At 51.1% G+C, this 19,131-nt stretch overlaps 1 protein-coding gene across 3 annotated transcripts in view; it reads left to right on the top strand.

The window, feature by feature from the left end:
- Positions 1 to 19,131, top strand: part of SH3RF3 (SH3 domain containing ring finger 3) — a 371,367-nt gene that overhangs the window by 268,850 nt on the left and 83,386 nt on the right. For all 3 annotated transcript variants that reach the window (XM_042931821.1, XM_042931822.1, XM_042931823.1), the window contains one exon: positions 13,188 to 13,267. In XM_042931821.1, the coding sequence (XP_042787755.1) occupies positions 13,188 to 13,267 (80 nt within the window). The remainder of the gene's footprint in view (positions 1 to 13,187; positions 13,268 to 19,131) is intronic.

Below are 19,131 nucleotides of genomic sequence, written 5' to 3'. Positions count from 1 at the left end.
CTCTACCTCCACCCCTGCTGCCCACACCCAGCCTGTGGCCTGCAAGGCCACCAGCAGGTCCTATGTCCCTGCGCCACATCCCCAGCTGGCATCCAGCAGCTTCAGACACTGTGGGCAAGACTCCCCTCCTGATCCTCTCTTCGCTTTGCTTCTGGGACCCTTCTTGAAATTCTGAGCATTTTGCTCACCCTTGGAACCTCTTCCTCCAACTCCCATGTGAACATCAGTGCTCCCCTGGCCTTTTCTTCCTGTCCCACACACATACCCAGGGGTTCTCATCCAGCCAACAGCTAACCCCAAACTGTTTAAACTCTGCCTCCCCAGACCTTATTCAACTATAGATTCTTTCCAAACTGTTAAACTGTTTAAACTCTGTTTAACTGTTTAAACTCTGCCTCCCCAGACCTTATTCAACTATAGATTCTTTCCTCCTGCTACCTGCCAGCTTCCCCTGGAGAGGTACTCCATATCAATCCATGTCAGGAGAGAATAACTATTCTCTTCTGTCCTCACACCTATTTCCTTCTCTTTGTTCTCTTCTCCAAATTCCTGAAGCTAAGACCCTATGTCCTCCAAACTCTGCTCTCCCTGTCACCTCTGCCATCCAAGGAGGTGTCAGCTCCAATTCTGAAGTATTTCTCTCATGCCATTAGTCAGGATGAAGTAGATCATCCACTGTTACAAACAATTCCTGATGCTGGTGTGGTTTAACCCAGGGAGCATTTATCATGCATTTGTGCAGTGGGTCAGGCGGCCCTCCTGAATGGCATGCTCATGGTGTCCAGCCTGCTTCCTCTTGTAGCTGTGTCTTCTACAGCACATGGCCTCCAGCAGGAAGAGGGGCCTAGAGAGAAAGCCCTTGTGCACTTAACTGCCTCAGCCTGGAGATAATACTCATCACCTCCCCTCTCAGTTCATTCACTAGAACTGGACACTCAGCCCCAGATTAACTTCAAGAGGCTGGGACATGTGGAGAAGCACGTGGATGTCGGGCAAGCCCAGCAGTCCCAGCCCCACCACTGGGGTCCTTCTCTCCATGGCACCCACTCTGCCTTGGTTCAGGCTTCTCTGAGCCCTCACCAACTTGGCATCAACTGATTCCTAACTCACTGCTTCTGGGATTCCCTCTGGAATCCATATGTAATTGGGCTGATCTTTCCACAAATGCTTCTGGAGACTCTGCATTGCCTTAGGATAAACTCCAAGTTCTTAGCTTGGCCTGCAGAGCCATTCAGACTTAGCCCCAGATTGTCTTTCCAGCCTCCCCTGCTCAGTTACTGTCCACTCCCATGCTGGCTGCCCAGACCTGCAGCCTGTGCACCCCACACTGGCAAGCTCAGGCTCACCCCCCACCAAGACTGATACCTATGCCCGTCCTGTCTGCTTCCTGCTCACCCTCTTCCCCTCTCATCCTGCCCCCAACACAACACCCGGACACAGCCCTGGATAGGAAATTCCTGCTCACCCTTTGCAGCCATCTGAAACAGTCACTTCCCCTCCATAGCTTCCCGTGGCTCCAGGACACCTTCACCCAATCATTTCCTCTGTGCCTGCAGGACTTTTGCATACATTTATCATGGAAGGTGTGGCCTTCGTTTGTGTATATGGCTGCTCCCCTTAGCTTCAAGTCTTTTAGGGTGGGGACTGGTTGTCATTCACTTCTGTATCGTGGTACCTGGCCTGTAGCAGAGTTCATACCCATATGGTTTTTCCTTGGGTGGGCATAGGGCCTGTGCCAGCTGCACTGTATACTGAGCGGTCTTTCACACTTAATGTAATGCCAGAAATGCCATGTGCCCCCCTCCCCACCACTGCTACCAGCTCCCTGAGGGCTCACGATCCATGTCAGCTGCAGAGAGGTACAGCTGCAAGGTGACCAGCTGAGGGACTCCCAGGGGTACATGGTCGGCTGAGCCTCAGATGGCCTGCCCTGCTCACATTTGCACCCTTTATGAATTATTTCTCCCTGCCATTTGGAGAGGTCAGAGGGTCAGCTCAGTTCCTCATGAATAATGAAGCAGCACTCATGTGTCTCCTTTCTGCTGGGAGAGGGAGGGTTATCAGAGGAGAGGACAGAAAGGAAGCTATTCAGGCCGACTCCAATTTTTAAAATCCAATTATTTGCTCATAGAGATCATTGGATCACATTAGGAGGTGATTAGTCACATTTTAGAACTATTCTCTCATAAACCAAACAGGAATCCAAGTAAGTGAGTAAAGTCACCACCAGACTGCCTGAGGGACCTCCAAGGGCTCACATAGCTCTGGAGTGGCCCGGTATCAGCCAGTGTGAACCAGGTCATGCTACGGTAACAAGCAGCCCCAAACCCTCGGAGGCTTACTTCCCACCCACTCTGCGTGTCTAGCTGACCCACGGCGTTCTCTTCTCTTCCCTGGACACCAGCAGACACCCACAGGCCAAATCTGGTAAATAAAGTTTTCTGTGGAACATGGCGCCCCCTGCTCATTCACACATCATCTGTAGCTGGTTTCAAGCCACACAGAGGAGCTGTGTTGCTGTAACAGAGATTATATGACTTTTTCTGGCCCAGTACAGAACACATTTGCTGACCTCTGGTCTAGAATGTCTCATCACTGTGGCAGGGGAGGGAAATTCGCAGCGGCCCTGCTCTACTTGCAGAGGGTGGGGAGGTGGAGTCCAGTGGGTACCTGTGGGGAGGAGAGGTGAACAGCCCCATGACACCACTGTGCCCAGCATGTCTGTATTTGTTTGTGAGTGTTTAACTGCTTACCACAGGGGCTGGGAGGCTTGAAGAGGCAGAACTGGACAACGGGAGGGGCTGACACTTATAAAGCCCGCAGGCCACGTTTTGATGCTGGTGGTTGTTGGACTGTCCGTGTGGTGCACACTGGTTCTGTGGGATGGAGCACTCCACGTTTGGGAAGGGCTCTCCAGTTCTGGGCTCTCTCTGTGAAGGGGCCAGTGTCACACTCAGGCTAACCCCATTGAGCCAAGAATAGATTCCTTCATCAGACCCCATGTGTGGTGTCAGAGCCGGATGGCTTACAAATCAACTTCCCATAAGCAAACAGAAACCCTTGAGATTAGGAAAATGCCCTTCAAAATCAATGGAAGGGGATGTATTTGACATTCAGGGAAAACATCAAAAGGGAACACCCCTTGAGTGTCTTCCTGCATCTGAGAAGTAATTAGGAGAACTCCACTTGGAAGCTTCCAGGGCATCTTTAAGATCCGCCCCCCCACCCCCCCCCCCCCACCCCGCCACCACCTGCCATCAGAGGGGCACGCACCAGGGGCTCTCTGCAAAGCTGCTCTTACAGGCTGGATCTTATCTCTACCACGGGACACAGCTCTGACGGGGAAGAAGCTCCGGGGGCAGCACTGATGGAAGTGATGGTGGCTCTGTGCTAATGGCCTTGCGGCCCCCAGGCTCTGTCACTCACCTGCAGGGCAGAGCACTCATGCTTATTGTTAGCATTTTCAGAAAGTTACAGATTTAACTCCATACTTTTAGAAGGAGCCAAGAAAAAAACAGTACCAAGTGAACATGGGATGAAATAAAAAATCCCATCCCGAGAACCTTGTGCAAGGAGTGCTTTCTTTTGCAAATCTGGGAATTGCTGTGTGTCCCTGACTTACCAGCTATGCCTTCAAGGTAGGGACGGAGAACTGTGGCCTGGCTGTTTTCATCAGCTTCCAGGCTCTTCATCTGTGGTATCAAGTGCCAACCATGTTTCTTTTGCTGCTATGACAAGACAGAAGCTTCCATATCCACAGTTTCTTTCTGTGCCTCAGACCATCTGCTGGTGGATGAGGGAGGGACACATCAGGGAAGGTCCCTGGTGTCACCTTGGCACCTGGTGAGCACCCAGGGGCTCTGGGTGGGCACGTGCTGGCCCAGAAATGCAGGTGAGCTACTGGTTCCCTCCATCCAGCCTCTCAAGTTTGGTGAGCTTTTGTTAAAGCAGCAGCCTGTGGGGGCACCTGGGTGGCTCATTTGGTTGAGTGACCACCTCTTGATTTTGGCTGAGGTCATGATCTCAGCCAGGGTTGTGGGATGGAGCCCTGTGTTGGACTCTGCACTGAGAATGTAGCCTGCTTAAGATATTCTCTCTCTCTCTCTCTCTCTCTCTCTCTCTCTCTCAAAAATAAGCAAACAAACAAGAGCAACAAAAGCAGCAGCCTGTGGCAGATATAAAAAGGGTTTCCTCATAGACCCCAGCCTCTAGGACCCACGCAGCCATCAGGAGACAAGAACATAGATCCATGCCATGGAAGGTAGAAAGTAGGAAGCTCCATAGATGAGCACAAAGGAAGGGCCATGGCAGATCAGAAGAGGAAGGGTGGCTTTGCTTCTGGAAGGAAACGAGGAAAGGAGGCAAGAATGGGCACCAAGGATCACTGAGGTTGGCATCCTCCTGGGTCTTCCACTTTCCATCAAGGCTCAGGCACAAAGGTACATTGTTTCTTGGTAGGAGGGCCACGAGGAGGTTCAGAACTTTGCCACCTGCCCCTGATCTCCTAGCTACCTACCCCCTGCCCTAGCCAGCCACAGCCACTTGCCAGAGCATACCCTGCTGCCCTTTCCCTGCCCCCACTTCCCAGGCATCATCTGGATGCAGTGAGGAGTGGGAAACTCTTGCAGCCTTCCCTGATCAGCCCTCTCGCTTGTCCCCTAAGCTTGCACAACTGGGCCAGGAGAGCCACCAGCTCTCAAAATGTTACCACAGCCTGTGAGTTTCGCTAAGACAGGTATGTTTGCCCCTTTTGCACCCTTAGTGCCTGGTGTGGAGCCTCTGTGAAGGGGGCTTTCAGAAGCATGTGTGGATGGACAGACACACGGAATTAGAGTTGAGAAGAGTTTCTCAAAGCTTGTCCCTCTTGCAGCTTCTCACTATATAGGAGGCACCTTCTGTTTGAAGGCAGAACAGATAGGTTGTTGGGATATGACTAATATACGTTTTGTGCAAAGCCGGATGAAGATGCCTTGGGTCTTACAGGCTCACACAAAGAAGTGGGGGGCGGGTTGGTCCACAGGAGCTCCTGGTACCTTCCTGCAGTTGAGACCATCAAGCAAGCTGATTTTTATCTCCTAACCTAGAGCCACTTTGTGGATACTGTTCTCCAATATCCTACCCCTCTTTTTTGGCCATTCTGGTTAAGAATGTTCTGGGATGCCTTGTTAAGAGGTTTTGGCACAGCTGTGGCTTTTTGATCCAATAAGATGAGAGCAGACGCTGGAAGTTCATCCTTTCACTATAGACACTTACAGCAGGGGTTGGCAAACTCTTTTCAGTAAAGGGCCAGATAGATAATAAATATTTTAGACTTTGTGGGCAATGTGATCTCTGTCACAGCTCCTCACTTAGGCCCTTATGGGTGAAAGCAGCAAATGGGTGGTATGGTTGGATGCCATTAACACTTTATTTACAAAAGCAGGGGATAGCCAGATTTGAGCGGCAGGTGAGTCTGTCAACCCCTGAGAAGACCATGGAGACTAAGTGAGGGGCCTGTCCATGAAGACCTGGAGTCAGTAGCTGAGATGCTAGGGTCAGATGCTGGTGAGCAAATCCAAGTTCCTGCAGGGAGGAGAATGGGTAGGGGGCAGTATTCGAGTTGAATGGAGGCCTCCTTGAGGACTCCATTCTGGGCAGTCAGCCAGCATTCCTGAGTGCCGACAAGAGAGCAGTGAAGGTTATGTGGGCACAAAGCATGGCCCGTTCTCTCTCCTGGGACAGACCATCTTGTTCAAGCTCCTTGGCCCTTGACCTCGAGCTATCAGCATGAGCACATCCAGCCCAGGCCCCTGCCCTTCCCAGCCCTGCTGGGCCCCCCAGCCCAAATCCCCTGGGCCAGGGTGTGGGGAGGCATCCCTGGACCCTCTGGCCCTGCAAGCTGTTTATGGTTCTTTTTGGAGGCAAGCAGAAGAATCAGGCCAAAATGTTTCATTCTAAAGTTTTCTTTAGGAAGCATGTTCCTAAGAGTCTGATTTACACTCTGTGTTAGAGAGTGGTAGTGTGTGATGAATAAAACATGCTCATTTCACTGCTCCTTGGGGTGATGACAGTGTTTTCTGGACTCATATTAAAAATTAAAACAAGGAGATGTTTTTCTCAGGGTATTAGTCTGTGCTAGTGTATCCAGGAAAGCGCCTTGGAGCCCCCATACAGCCTGCCAACCACAGACCCCCTTTTTCCCTCTTACTAATCCCAGCAGGAAAATAAAATGGCCTGTTTTCCAGTACCACTTAGGGGCCCCATTAAAATGCACCTCTGGGCCTCTGGTGTCTGGTAACAACCTGACAATTTGGAATCAGGGGTCCATGGCCTCCACACTGCAGCCAGAAACTGACACTTGGGCTTCCCACCAGCAGAGGCCAGAGATATACAGGCCACCACAAGAAGTGATAGCCCGTTCCACAGGTGTATGAACCACTCACCCGTGCTGTCTTGGTGGCTCTGTCTTTTATAAGTGGGAAAAGGAGGCCTGGAAGATCAAGGGCAGTTTGCCTTGATCGCAGGATTACATAGCCTGCCTGTGCTGCAGCCTCCTGACCCATGCATATCCTTGGAGGGCAGTGGGTATGAGTGGCACCAGGGAGCAGCATTACTAGGCTCCTTGGCATGCTATCCCCCTGTTTGCTAACACTGTGGTCAGTTTTATTTGATGGGGGCATCACCTCTGACCTCTGACCCAGCCAGCTGACCCCACATATACTTGCCTCCTGTTAAAAGCTTGTGGACTGTATTTTTGAACATTAGGTCCAAAGGGATTTCTGGAGTCATACATTCTGTAGGGTCAGTGGCTCCAAGGATCCTCTTGTTGGCTGGCTCCCCCAGATCGACGTGTGCTCACCTGCCTGGGATGAACCCCAGCTTTTGTCTGATATAGAGTCATCCAAAAAGAGTATGATATGAACCTGCTTTATCAGAGTCAAAGACCTTCTTTGTGACAGACCAGTGGTGCAGCTCCATGGTACACAGGGCTGGGCTGGGCTATGAAGTCAGGGCAGAGATGTCCACCTGCTGACCTCGGAGACAGGGAGAATATCTGTTTGAGGGCCTCATTCCCAATTATTTTTATCTGAAAGTGGCTGTCGCTGCTTCTCCTTCCTTATTTTTATCCCTTCCTGATTTCTCTCACTCCTGCCAAGGCTTCACTAATCCCTTAAGGCCCAGAATCATTTAAAATTAAGCCATGAAAAATCAAAGCAGTTATCAGCAACATGGCTCTCGGCAGGAGGAAACGGGCCCCAGTCCTAAGGCCCAGAAAGCCCCATCCAGCATGGTCAGAGCTAGAGGGCGAGGGGCACAAGACACCCTAGTGTTGCGTTAGATCTACCTCAAACTAAACTCTGCTTGTTCCGTGTGTTCTGGGAGTGATGCAGTAAGGGTGTAGCAGTGCCTTCATCAGCACGGTGCCTCCCAGGGCCTTGGCAGGATGCTAATGATACGGAACCTGGTGGGATGCATTGTACTCATGAATTTTTAATCAAAATCACTTAAAGGAGAGCCCCTTTCATGCTGTGATACCTGCCCAGGGGTTAGCAGCTCCCTGGCTACCCCTCAGGGCTCCTAAAAAGGCACCACGATCTCATCGGTTATGCTCTCCTCAGCTGGGCATGTGGTCCTTAGTTGTGCACAGCTGGGCTGTTAATGGGGTCACCCTGTCCACCTGCTGCCACCAGCAACATTTGTCATCACCTCCTACTGATAGTAACAAAAACAAAGGCCTGATTCAGAGCAGGATGGGTGAACACCCCGTCTTCATCAGAAAGTCACACTTTTCAGTTTTTAGGTCCCTGAGGGTAGATCCCTGCCTGGTGTAGCCACTACTCAGCAGATGTCCCGAAAGGCCTTTTGCCTTGGGCCCTGTGCTGCACTGCATAGAGGAGCAAGATGGGAACACACACTCTGCAGAGCATCAGTGTTGGCTATTCTCCATCTTGACCTTTGGGAAAAAACACTTTCACAAGGGTGACCTCTCTCTACACCTCGATTCCATCTCCACGTAATGGTTTGCTGTGCAATCCCATGTATTTTCTTTGTAGCATCAGACATACCAAGTTTCACCTGGAGGCCAGGTTTCCAGCAAAGCTGTCAGAAGGCCCTTCCCCTCCAGCTTTATTTAGGTGCAGTCCTGCATCTCAGGTAGCTTCACATGCCTGAGCAGCCCCATAGTCTCCCTGGGCCTCTTGACACTCTGCCATATGGAGTGTCCTGTGTGTGGTCCAGAGGAGCTGGCAGATGCCAGCAAAGATGGGGTCTGGAGTCCCAAGGCCACAAGCTCCGGCCCAGCCCACACTCTCAGCCAGCCTTCCCCACTGCCCAGCAGGGGGAAGTCAATCTTCTCCATCTCTCCTGGCCACAGACATTATTGCCTTCTGCTGGATTTTGGCTTGAGTGCCTTAAGGACACTGGGCAGTAGAGACCCCAGGCAGGTTGCTTTACAGGCACAGCAAGACTCAGAGCTGTCCCCACTTTGGGTCAGCAGTGCTTTGCATGTGAGGGGCTGGTTTAGACTGGTTTAGCTGTTTCAGGAGAGTTTATTTGGACAGGAGGCATGTTGATGAAAGCAGGGTCATGGGTTTCGGCTCTAAGTCAGTTACCTTGTGTCCTTGTGGCTCCTGTTGCCCAGCAGATGCCCTCCGCCTACGTGCTGCTGCCAATAGTCACCTGGTGGGCAATTTGAAGGGTCACCCTGCCGATCTGAAGGCTCCTGGCATCGCTACAAAGATGGCATGTGTGGAATCCAGGAAAGCATGGAATAACCATCAACCAGAGTGTGATCTTAAGCCAGCCCTGTTATTCTTTTTATATGTATCAGAAAATGTATCAGAAAATCATGGCCACTTATTGATATTAAAATGAAAAACTTGAACTTACAGATTTTAAAAAAATTACCCCAAATTCCAAATACCGTACTTACCAGTATTATCATTTGATATATACATTTCCAGACCTTTTTTCAAGGAAATACATGCATCTTGTTTTTAATGTTTATTTATTTCAGGGCACCTGGGTGGCTCAGTCGGTTAAGCAACCAGCTTCGGCTCAGGTCATGATCAGGTTTGTGGGTTCGAGCCCTGCGTCGGACTCTGTGCTTACAGCTCAGAGCCTGGAGCCTGCTTCAGATTCTGTGTTTCTCTCTCTCTCTCTCGCTCTGCCCCTACCCCACTTGCTCTCTGTATCTCTCTGTCTGAAAAATAATAAACATTAAAAAAATTAATCTTTATTTTGAGACAGAGAGATAGAGCACAACAAGCAGAGGATGGTGAGAGAGAGAGAGAGAGAGAGAGAGAGAGAGAGAGAGAGAGAGAAAGAGAGAAAGAATCCCAAGCAGGCTCCATGCTGTCAGCACAGACCCCATTGTCAGGCTCAGATCATAAACCACAATATCATAATCTGAGCTGAAACCAAGAGTCAACGCATAACCAATTGAACCACCCAGGTGCCCCAATACATGCATCTTTTGATGGACCCTACACATCCTCCCATCATATGGCTCTGTGGGGCCCATGCCATCATCTGCCACCAAAGCCTCTATGGGGGGACATTTGAGCTGCTTCATAGTTCAGGTTTTACATATTATAAAAAAACATGGCTGTGAGATCCTTGTCTGTGCCTTCATTCTGCCTCGTTCAGATGTTTTTGTATTCATTACCAACAGGAAACTGCTGGGTCACCAGGCTTCCTCCCTCACCCCCCCACCTCCCTCTGCAGAACTGAGCTTTGTCCATAAGCCCAAATTAGGATGGGGGGCTGTGTAGGAAGTGCTCTGGCCCACAAGCTCCTTATCCCATCCAGTTGCTTTCCCCAATTTGTAAGCTGGGCAGCCCCACTCAGGACATCCACACTGCACAGCCATGTCACAAGGGCCACAGCCAAGCAGGATTTGCTTTATGACACAACAGGATAGCAGGGAGTGATCAAGGGTCGACCTGCTTGGGCCTGGGGCAGAGGGCTGCAGGGAATGTGAATCCTGCACACACCCATATCATCATTTGTGTGTGTCCTGGGAAGTGGGGGCAGGGAGCATGAACCACCTGGGTCACCCAGCAACACCAGCCACCAGCCCTATAAACACAATGTGCATGCCTACATCCCCATGTTGAAGGGATCCTCCTGCCCTTCAACTGACTTGGCCTTTCGGCAGCATTCTGCATGGCTGAGACATTGTGGTCCCCCTGTAAAGTGCAGGTCTGTTCTCACCACCCTCCTCCCATCACCTTCCAGGGCATCTCTGCCCTCAAGGCAAAGACCAGAATTCACATAGTGGCCCAGGGGGCCATGAATGGCCTGGCTCTACAGCACTTGGGTGCTTCCCCCTTGTCACCCCAGCCTTTCCTTTCTGTCCAGTGTTTCAAGCATGCCAAGCTTGCTTCTCTCAGCCTTTGCTGGGCAGGCCTCTGTGCTCCTTCCTCACCTGCGCAACCCTCACCACCTCACCGAACAGGCCTGCCTACTGCTTATAAAGCCCTCTCTGGCCCCCAGGTGACATCCCTGCAGTACGTTGCTGCATTTTCTGGGACCCCCACATCTATCATGACATGTGCAATGCTTATCCCCCACAGTGAACCCCACACTGGGGTCAGAGGGCATGTTTGTGCCCTGAGCCAGTCCTGACAAGTTGGGTGATCAGCAGAGGTCAGTGAGCACCTAGAACATGACCCACCCAGGCAAAACAACTCTACAACTTGACTGCCTGTCACACACTGCCCTGCCTGCATGAGGGGCAAGGGGGGCATTCCCCATTGACTCACCAGTTGTGACCTTGCTCAGTTGATGAGCTGGCCGCTGGACATGTATACCAACATCTGCCAACTACCTCCGATGTGGTGCCACTCCTGCCCCACACCTGCTACAGTGAGTGAGTAAAGGGCCCTAACCTTTCTCCCGTGACCATACAAGGAGAGCTGCGGGTCCTCCATACTCTGGGGGTGCCTGGAGCCGGGTGGCCACACCCATGGAGGGCACTCTCTGGCTCCTGCCTGAAGCTCTGTGGAGGACGGTCTGGCCAGCTGCAGTGAACTCCACTGACAACTATCCCAAAGGGAAACAATCCTGAGCCTTGATGGTCTCTGTCTCCCTTCCAAGGGAGGGCAGGTGTGATGAGCAGGCAGAAGTCTCCCTCTATTCAGCCTGGCTCCCATACAGCACTCTGGAAATGCCGGCCTGTGCGTCAGCCACAGGGACACAATCTGTGGAGGGGCTGTCTTTGAAAATCCAAGTTCCCTCTTGCAGGAATAGGAAGTCCTTTGAGACCTGGAGTTACCTGGGAGACACAAGGAAAGGTGTGCTCCTGCCTACATGTTTTCATTCTGCCAGGCACCCCGTTGTCCAAACAAGAAGTAGCCTTTCTGCCTTGTTAGAGGTTGCAGATGTGCTGTGGTCTCTGGCACCTTTCCTGGTCCCTGCTAGAGGAGGGAAGCTGACTGCCTAGAGGGGTAGCGGCAGGTCGCCGGGAGCACACGGAGCTGAGCAAGGTCAGAACTGGTCAGGGGGTTGAGGAGAAATGCTCCCCTCACCCCTCCATGCAAGCATGCAAGGGACATGGTGGTCACTTGACTGGTAGGGTTGTTCTGCCTTCCTGGAATGTGTGCCAGGTGCATCTCTCATTCCATTTTTGTAATTTCCGCTTCTAGTGACCTTCACCCATCTGAGGACCACACGTGGTGACATGTCCATCATTGCCAGCCAGAGCCGTGGGCAGCCCCCTGTGTCCTGCTTCCCCACCTGCCTCTGCCAAGGCACTAGCAGCTCCTGAGGGTTCTGCTCAAGCCTGCCTGGCTCCCTGTTCATCTGCATCCAGTTTCCTCTAGGATCCCTGTCCTGTCCCTTGGTGGGAAGCCTAGAGGGGACCCTCAAGGAAGGGAGGAGAGCCCTGGCTCTCTTGACTTTGAGGGGCATAGATGCCACCCTCCTCCAGATACCCATAGGCATCCCCATCTGTGTCAGTTTCCTGGGAGTGCTGTAACTGTACCACAAAGTGGTACATGTGGCTCAAAGCAACATGAAGTTATTCTCTGTCAGTTCTGAGGTCAGAAGGTCAAAATTAAGGTGTTGCAAGGATTGGTTGCTTCTGGAGACTGAAGGAGAATCTCTCCCAGCCTCTGGCAGCTGCCTGGATTCCTTACATCACTCTGCTATCAGCTTCTGTCTTCACATGGCCTTGCTTCCCCTCTGGGTGTCTCTCTTCTCCTCTTCTGTCTCTTATAAGGACACTCGTCACTGGAATTAGGGCCCACTGTAATAAAAGGTCATTTCATCTCAGGACCCCTACCTTATACTGTATTTGCAAAGACCTTTATTCCAAACAAGGTCACCTTCACAGATATCAGGGGCTATGGCTTGGGCATTTCTTTTGGGGGTACGTTGTTTAACTCCTTGTGGCATCTGATACCTCTGACCAGGAAGAAGCGTGCTTCCCTGGGGAGGGCTGGGGCAGGAGGGGCAAGGTGAGTGATGAGGGGCTTGGGACAGTATTGCCCCTATGGCTAGGTCTGTGGGATTCTCTGTGCAGAAATCACCTCAGCAAGATCATTTTGTGGCCCGGATCCCTCTTTTGGCCCTTAACTCCTTCCCTCAGTGGGTTTAACATGCACCACAGGCTAAACAGGAAGCATCTCAAAGTGGACCACCCCTCCAGCCATATCCCCACATAATAAACCCTTGGAGCCTTGAGGTCCTGGAGTCTGATGTGGGAGATGCTTGTTCTCCTGATGCCTGTCCCCTGTCACTGCCAAAGGATCAGTTTTCCTTAGGGGTTAATCTTCTCCTGGGAAAGCAGCTTTTAAATAAGCTCATGCTTTGTCTGGGTTTTCTTGGACAAACACAAGAACAAGTAATTCAAGTTCTAAGAATAAAAACAGGCCTCCCTCCACTGCCTTCTTCCATGTTAAACACAGTGCGATGCTGCCCAACCCAGATGCAGGCTGGAAGAGTGACTTTCCAAGCCGCTCCCGGAAGGCACTTGGAAGCTGCTTTTGGAAGAGTGTCAGTGGCTGCTAAGCTCCCTTCAATGAGCTGAAAAAAAAGTTATTGACAAACAACCCAGGCAAGTGGAACCTGAGAATTTTAGAGGCTGGAGGGTCAGGCCAGTGAGGGGAGAACAGGTGACTCTGGACTCCAGCCTGATCATGCTTTTCTCTTTCTTGAGGCAAGAGCCTCCTGTCAACTCACTCCTGTCTCTTGTGTGTTTCCAGGACTCCTCCTCCTCGGCCGGACCCGCCCCAGCGGCTGAACAGCAAGGCACAGCTCCCAAAGTCCAGCTGCCCCTCAACGTGTGAGCTGCCATTTATGTTTTTGGGGTCCTGTGCCTTCAGCACCTCCCTCCCACCTCTGCTAGCATATAAACATGTGGTTTCCATAGGTTTTCTAAATTGTTACCAGCCAATCAGTCTAGTTATGTGCATCAGTAACACTGCTGATAAGAGAGTATGGAAAACAAAGTCTAGCTGGTTCTTTCATGTCAGTGTCTCCAGGACATTTATAAGCAGGGTGATATTCAAAATATTTGATGGCACAGGCCAATCAGGAAAGGACCAGCCATAGCACGGAGAAGACCCTGGAGGCCCATGAGAAGGTGTGTATTGGGTGGGGGGGGGGGGGGGGGAGGGCTCTGGAGGGTGGAGGGGGCCAGAGCTGCGGGTGGTCTTGTGAGCATGGGGAAGTAGCTAGTCACCACGTGTTCAGAAGTAACTCAATATTTGAACAGCCACAACTGCCCTACAGTTATGGTAGCTTATATCATAGCAGCTGCATATCATCCCCAAATATAACCAGATGAATCATTGCCAGGAAGCAAGATGCTTATCTTGTTTAGAAGATTTGCTCTTGTTAAATTACAGCTCTTAAGAGATACGTGCAGTTTAAAAAATTCCCCATTTAAATAGTTCTGAAAAATTAGACTGCCTTCTACTCTTTTATTTGGCAATGAGCTCAGTTACTCGAATGAATCTTTTGAGGTGGAGAATATGAATTTGGCAAACAATATGGTGAAATAGAACGTTCCACAGATCTGACGAAGGTCAAAGGGACACTTAGAACCTGCATTATTGCAGAACAAAAGGTATTCCAAGCCAAAAAAAAAAAAAGCCTTTTGAAAAAAGCAAGTTGCTGAGCTTCAAAAGGTCTCCTAAAGGTGTAAATATACTGGAACATGTTCAGCTACCTCTTTACACCCAATCAAAATGTTTGTCTTTACTTGGTGGCAGATTGGAAATCCTTGAACATCTCCCTTTATCTGCCCACTGCTCTGATTGCATCATTACCACAACCAACTAAACAAAAGGACATTAAGATGTACCTATTTTGTACCTAGTGTCCTGAGGGGAATGTAGATTAATGAGCTACATTTAGGTGTCTTTGGCCAAAATTCAAGTTTTCACCAGCACTAGACAGAAGACATGCTCTTCTTCTGACCTGCTGTCCTAGATAAGCTCCAGTGGCTTCCACTCAAACCTGGGAGCAAAGAAGCATATAGGACAGGATGGGTAGTGATAGCCTTGCTTTTTCCGAAGAACTAGATGCAGGGCCCTGTCCCTGAGGAAGTTGACCGGTATCCACAGGAGACTCTTATTCCCTAATGTGGTTGCCTAAATGAGAGGCAGGACACAGTGAGCTCTTCAAGAACAAGCCCCAGGTGTCCCCCCAGATGAATGCCTGGCACACAGGCTCCCTATAATTTTGGATGTGTTCTGATGACCAAAACCTTCCTCATCATGGGTACAGAGTGCTTCTGGTATTGGCCTAAAGCCCCCAGCTCTTACACATCAGATCAGCCACCAAGAAAGCTGCTCTGTCTTTGAGACCCAAAAGGTTATTAATACCGTCCAAGAATATTACTCCCCAAGAGTTGTGAATACAGACTGGAGGTTTCAACCATGCACAGATCTTCCATATTGTGGAGGGCTTTTTAATGTGGTGCAGAGCATGGAGTGACCTCCCTCTCCTTCCATCCCTGCTCTGCCCTGAGACATTAATAGGCCTTCTGTCTATCTGCCTTACCCCAGAGCATGGCAGTGGGTTCTGAGAGCCTCGCTCAGGGTCCCGAGTGCAGCTTGCCATCTGGGAATGAAACCTCCACAGACAGATGGGTACAGTTCATCCCTGGGAGAAAACCAAGAGCCTCTTGAAGTGTGTGACAATCTGCATGCCACCTGTGAGGTCTGGGAGTCTTGTTGTGGGGGCCAGAGAAAGACCAAGGGGTGGAGCAGAGGGACTGGGGGTTGCCTGCAGACTGGAGAAAGGAAACCCAAAGGGACAACAGGCAGCAGGAGGCACCTTGTACCTGGTGGTGTGGGGGGGGGGGGTCAAAGCTGTCCCCACCAGATCCGTTTGTGGTGGACGCAATCTCATAGGCGTAATTCTCCTTGTGACCCACCTATTTGTCCTGAGCGTCGAGAAGTCGCTGAGCCTACCTTCTAATGACTACACAGCCACCATGTTCCGTATGTTGGTAAAGGAACTGGTGACCAGACCAGGCCCCACCACAAATCTGTAACACAGAGGGTGGTTCTGGGCTTCAATCTGTGATGGGCTTGATTAGTGTGAATTTAATATACCAGGATCTGGTAACCTAAGTCCCTGCTGAAGTGGGGCAAAGGCCTGGAAGGGGTGAACCCACCAGCCAGCCTTCTGTGGCAGTGCTCAGTATTTCAGACAGTGATTCCAGATAGTCACAGCACCTGCCCTCAGGGTATGGATAAGGTGCCCCTGCCCGCAGCCCTGCCTGAGGGTGAGCAGCACTATCGAATGGTGAGCAACGTATGTGGGAAAAGCACAAGAACCATCTTGAGAGAATTCTCTAGAGCAGAGTAGAAGGCTTGGCGGGCAGAATTGGAGATTTGCAAAGGTGCCGGCAGGGCCACCTGCAGTGGACAGAAAGACCTGCCCCTATGAGCTGGCCTTAAGCCCAGGGGAATGTAGGGTCCCCAAGCAGCAGCAGCCTTGTCTGGATTGGATTTCCTGGAAGCAGACTCTGAGGCTAAGGCCCATTGATGGCTGCTCTCAGGAGCCATGCCTGTGAGGAAGCGGGGGCTGAGCTGTGCTGGAAGGGAAGCCTGGTGATCCTCAGGGCAACTCTAGAGCCTGAATAGACCTTAGTTTTCCCAAGATGAAGCGAGCCCATGTGGGCTTCAGGTGACCCCTGGGAGAGACACAGTCTCTAGTGCAGCTGCACATGGCTGGGAAATTCCCACTGAGGACCATTATGGTGAGCCATCAGCAGCCTGTGGCCCACTCTGGGAGATGGTGCCATAGCCCTTGAGTGTAGACCTTGACTGGACATCACCAGACACAGTACATAGGTGGGTCTTTAACTTCAGAATGTAGCAGAAGTAGCTGGAGGGCTTGTTGAAACAGATTGCTGGGTCTTACCCTAGTAGCTCTGGAGTGAGGCCCCAGAATGTACCTCTCTAACAAGTCCCTAGGTGATGCTTTTGCTGCTGGTCCAGGACTTCCTTTTGTGGGTCACTGCACAAATGCCTCTGCAGACCAGTTTTCTGTGAGCTCAGTGTGGGAAGGATGCCAGCTCCCACACGGGACTGGCAGCCAAGCCACTCCCAGCTCCTTCCTTCTGGGCTGCAGCCGATACCTCATCCAATGGAGTGCCAGCTGCCTGCGGTTCCTGGGAAATCAGAACCACTGGAAGGCCTGGGTGAGGGGCTGGTCACTTCATGGCCTCATGACAGTTCCCCAAATGCTCCCCATTCTCTCCCTCTGAACATCTGCACCCAGGGAGTCAGCCCTGTCCACAGCCCTGCATCAGCTCACCCCTCCCCAGCTCAGCTGCCACCTCCTTCAGGAAGACTTACTTGGCTTTCTGAGCCTGGGCAGTGCCCGTCCCAGACCCTGTAACATCCTGTGCAGGCCCTGACATGCACCTGTGTTGTCTCCCCCTTCCCCAGAGTGGGTGCTCCTGGGGCAGGCTTCTCCACCACCTGGCTGCACCTGGCTATCATTCAGTAGACATCCATTGAATGGAACCATCAATGTGTGGGCACATGTCAGCTAGTGTGACCCTGGTATCCAGGAGAACAGGAGCAAACACTTCAACAGGAATAATTGAAAGGAATCTTTTACTTATTCTAGAAGAAACATGAGCAAACCATCATATAGAGGAGAAAGGGTGTGAAATTAATGAAGGCACTAAAATACTTCAGTTCACTCCTTGATTAGAGCTGAAGAGAACTGTGTAGATAATTAACACAAGTGAACATCTTGCTGTAGAAATGAGCAAGTAATATGGGTGAGTGATTGGTGTCCTCGGAAATATCCCATAGGCTGCTTGTAAAAGCATGATGCCAGGCAGAGTGGCCACAGCAGTTGGCCGCTTCTGTGTGTACACCATCCATGCAAGGGCACCCAGGGAGGGGGCATGGGGCCTGACCCTCTATCCCAGGCTCACACTTGCAGGACTGCTTCAGGCTGGTGGAGGGGGCACCTTACAGCTTGAAAGCCCCATATAGTCTACAAGACAGTGGGGAAGAAAAAACCAAATTTCCTACTATTACCTTATTTTTAGTACCAGCTTTAAAAAATATTTTTTAATGTTTTATTCATTTTTGAGAGAGAGAGACAGGTGGGAGGGGGAGAGAGAGAGAGAGAAACACAGAATCTGAAGCAGGCTCCAGGCTCTGAGGTGTCAGCACAGAACCCAACACGGGGCTCGAACCCACAGACTGTGAGATCATGACCTGAGCCAAAGTTGGCCACTTAACCAACTGAGCCACCCAGGCACCCCCTTTTTTAAAAAATTTTAATGCTAGTACCAGCTTTTGTATGTGAATCCACAGAGGTGAAATTGGGGCCTCAAGCAGCAGCCCCTGTCTGATCTATATGTGTTTTTGAGATGACCGAGCCACCTGTGGAAGCTTGTTTTGAGCTGAAGAGGCCTTTTGAAGGAATAAGGAGTGAGAATGGGGCCCTGGGAACCATGAGGAAGAGGACCATGCAGGCACTGCCTATTTCATGCCAGGCGTGCGAGGCCCCAGCAGGCTCCATGAGGACCAGCCTGCAGCTCTGAGCATAGAAGGTGCCATCCAGCTCGCTCAGAGACTGTCAGCAATGCAATTCTGGCTGAGTGCAGCAGAGGGGACATGGGTGGAGAGGGAGTGACAAGGTAGCACTGCTGTGGCTGTCTGGTGCATAAAGCAGGGACCAGGAGGCCTGCAGGCATCAGGCTGACAGTGGGCTGGGCCATCCTCTGTTCAAGTGTGATCCATCCATGCTTTTTCTTGGGTCATTCCTAAAGAAAGCAGATGCTGAATGACATATTCCCCCACCCCAGGCCAGCGCCCCTCCCCAGCACGAGCCACATGCCAGATCTGCAGGCACACGTGCAGCAAAATGACCCACAGAGCCATCTGCTTCTGGTTTTCTCTCTGAGACACCCAAAGGAAATATAAGTGGGAGGGGCAGAGATTTTTCAAGGTGAAGTCAGATTTATTTGCATTCCAGTTCCCCTAGCAACGCACACCTAGAGGCCAGACTTGAAGTATTGAGACCAGAGGAGATATTACTCATCAACAACACAAATTTGAAGTAAAGATGAGGAGAGCAAATGCATCAGTGCCCTGTGCAAACCAGTGCAGCACCTCTTGATGCAGGGGACCACACGGGCTCCCTGACCCCGGAACTCAGCCTCACCTTCAGGCCGACCTCAGCAGGGCCTGCCAGCCTCCTCCACAGCCTCTCACAGTGCCTTGTCCTGTCCCTGTGGCCACAGAGCCCCATCTGCTTCTAACTTGTTGCTGAAACACAGATTCTCAACCTTTCTGACCCTTAGTTTCCTCAACTGTGAAATAAGGGGTAATCCCAGCCTCAGAGTTCATGTGGGGCTTAGGCAAGGCTCTGGGAGAGGTTGGCACCTGAAAGATGCCAGTTCTCTGTGCTTCTGCCCTGTCCTTCCTTAGCCAGTGGCCCACATGCCTGTGGTGGGGGTGGAGCTCTGCACAACTGTTCTTAGGCACAGATATGAGCTACTTAGAAATAAGATACCATTAGAGTTTGTGAGGGACAATTTAGAGTTTAGAGCTGTGTTTTGAAGGGGAGGGTGTGTCATTCCCTTGGGGGTGATGGCATCCCTGGAAATGACATTCTTTGTACTGCCCATTGTTAGCATCCAAGGGGTGTCTGTGTCACTGA

This window comes from Panthera leo, chromosome A3, assembly GCF_018350215.1.
Source record: "Panthera leo isolate Ple1 chromosome A3, P.leo_Ple1_pat1.1, whole genome shotgun sequence".
NCBI classification, from domain to species: domain Eukaryota; kingdom Metazoa; phylum Chordata; class Mammalia; order Carnivora; family Felidae; genus Panthera; species Panthera leo.
The sequence above is the reverse complement of the archived record's forward strand: the minus strand, read 5'-3'. Positions and strand labels throughout refer to the sequence as shown.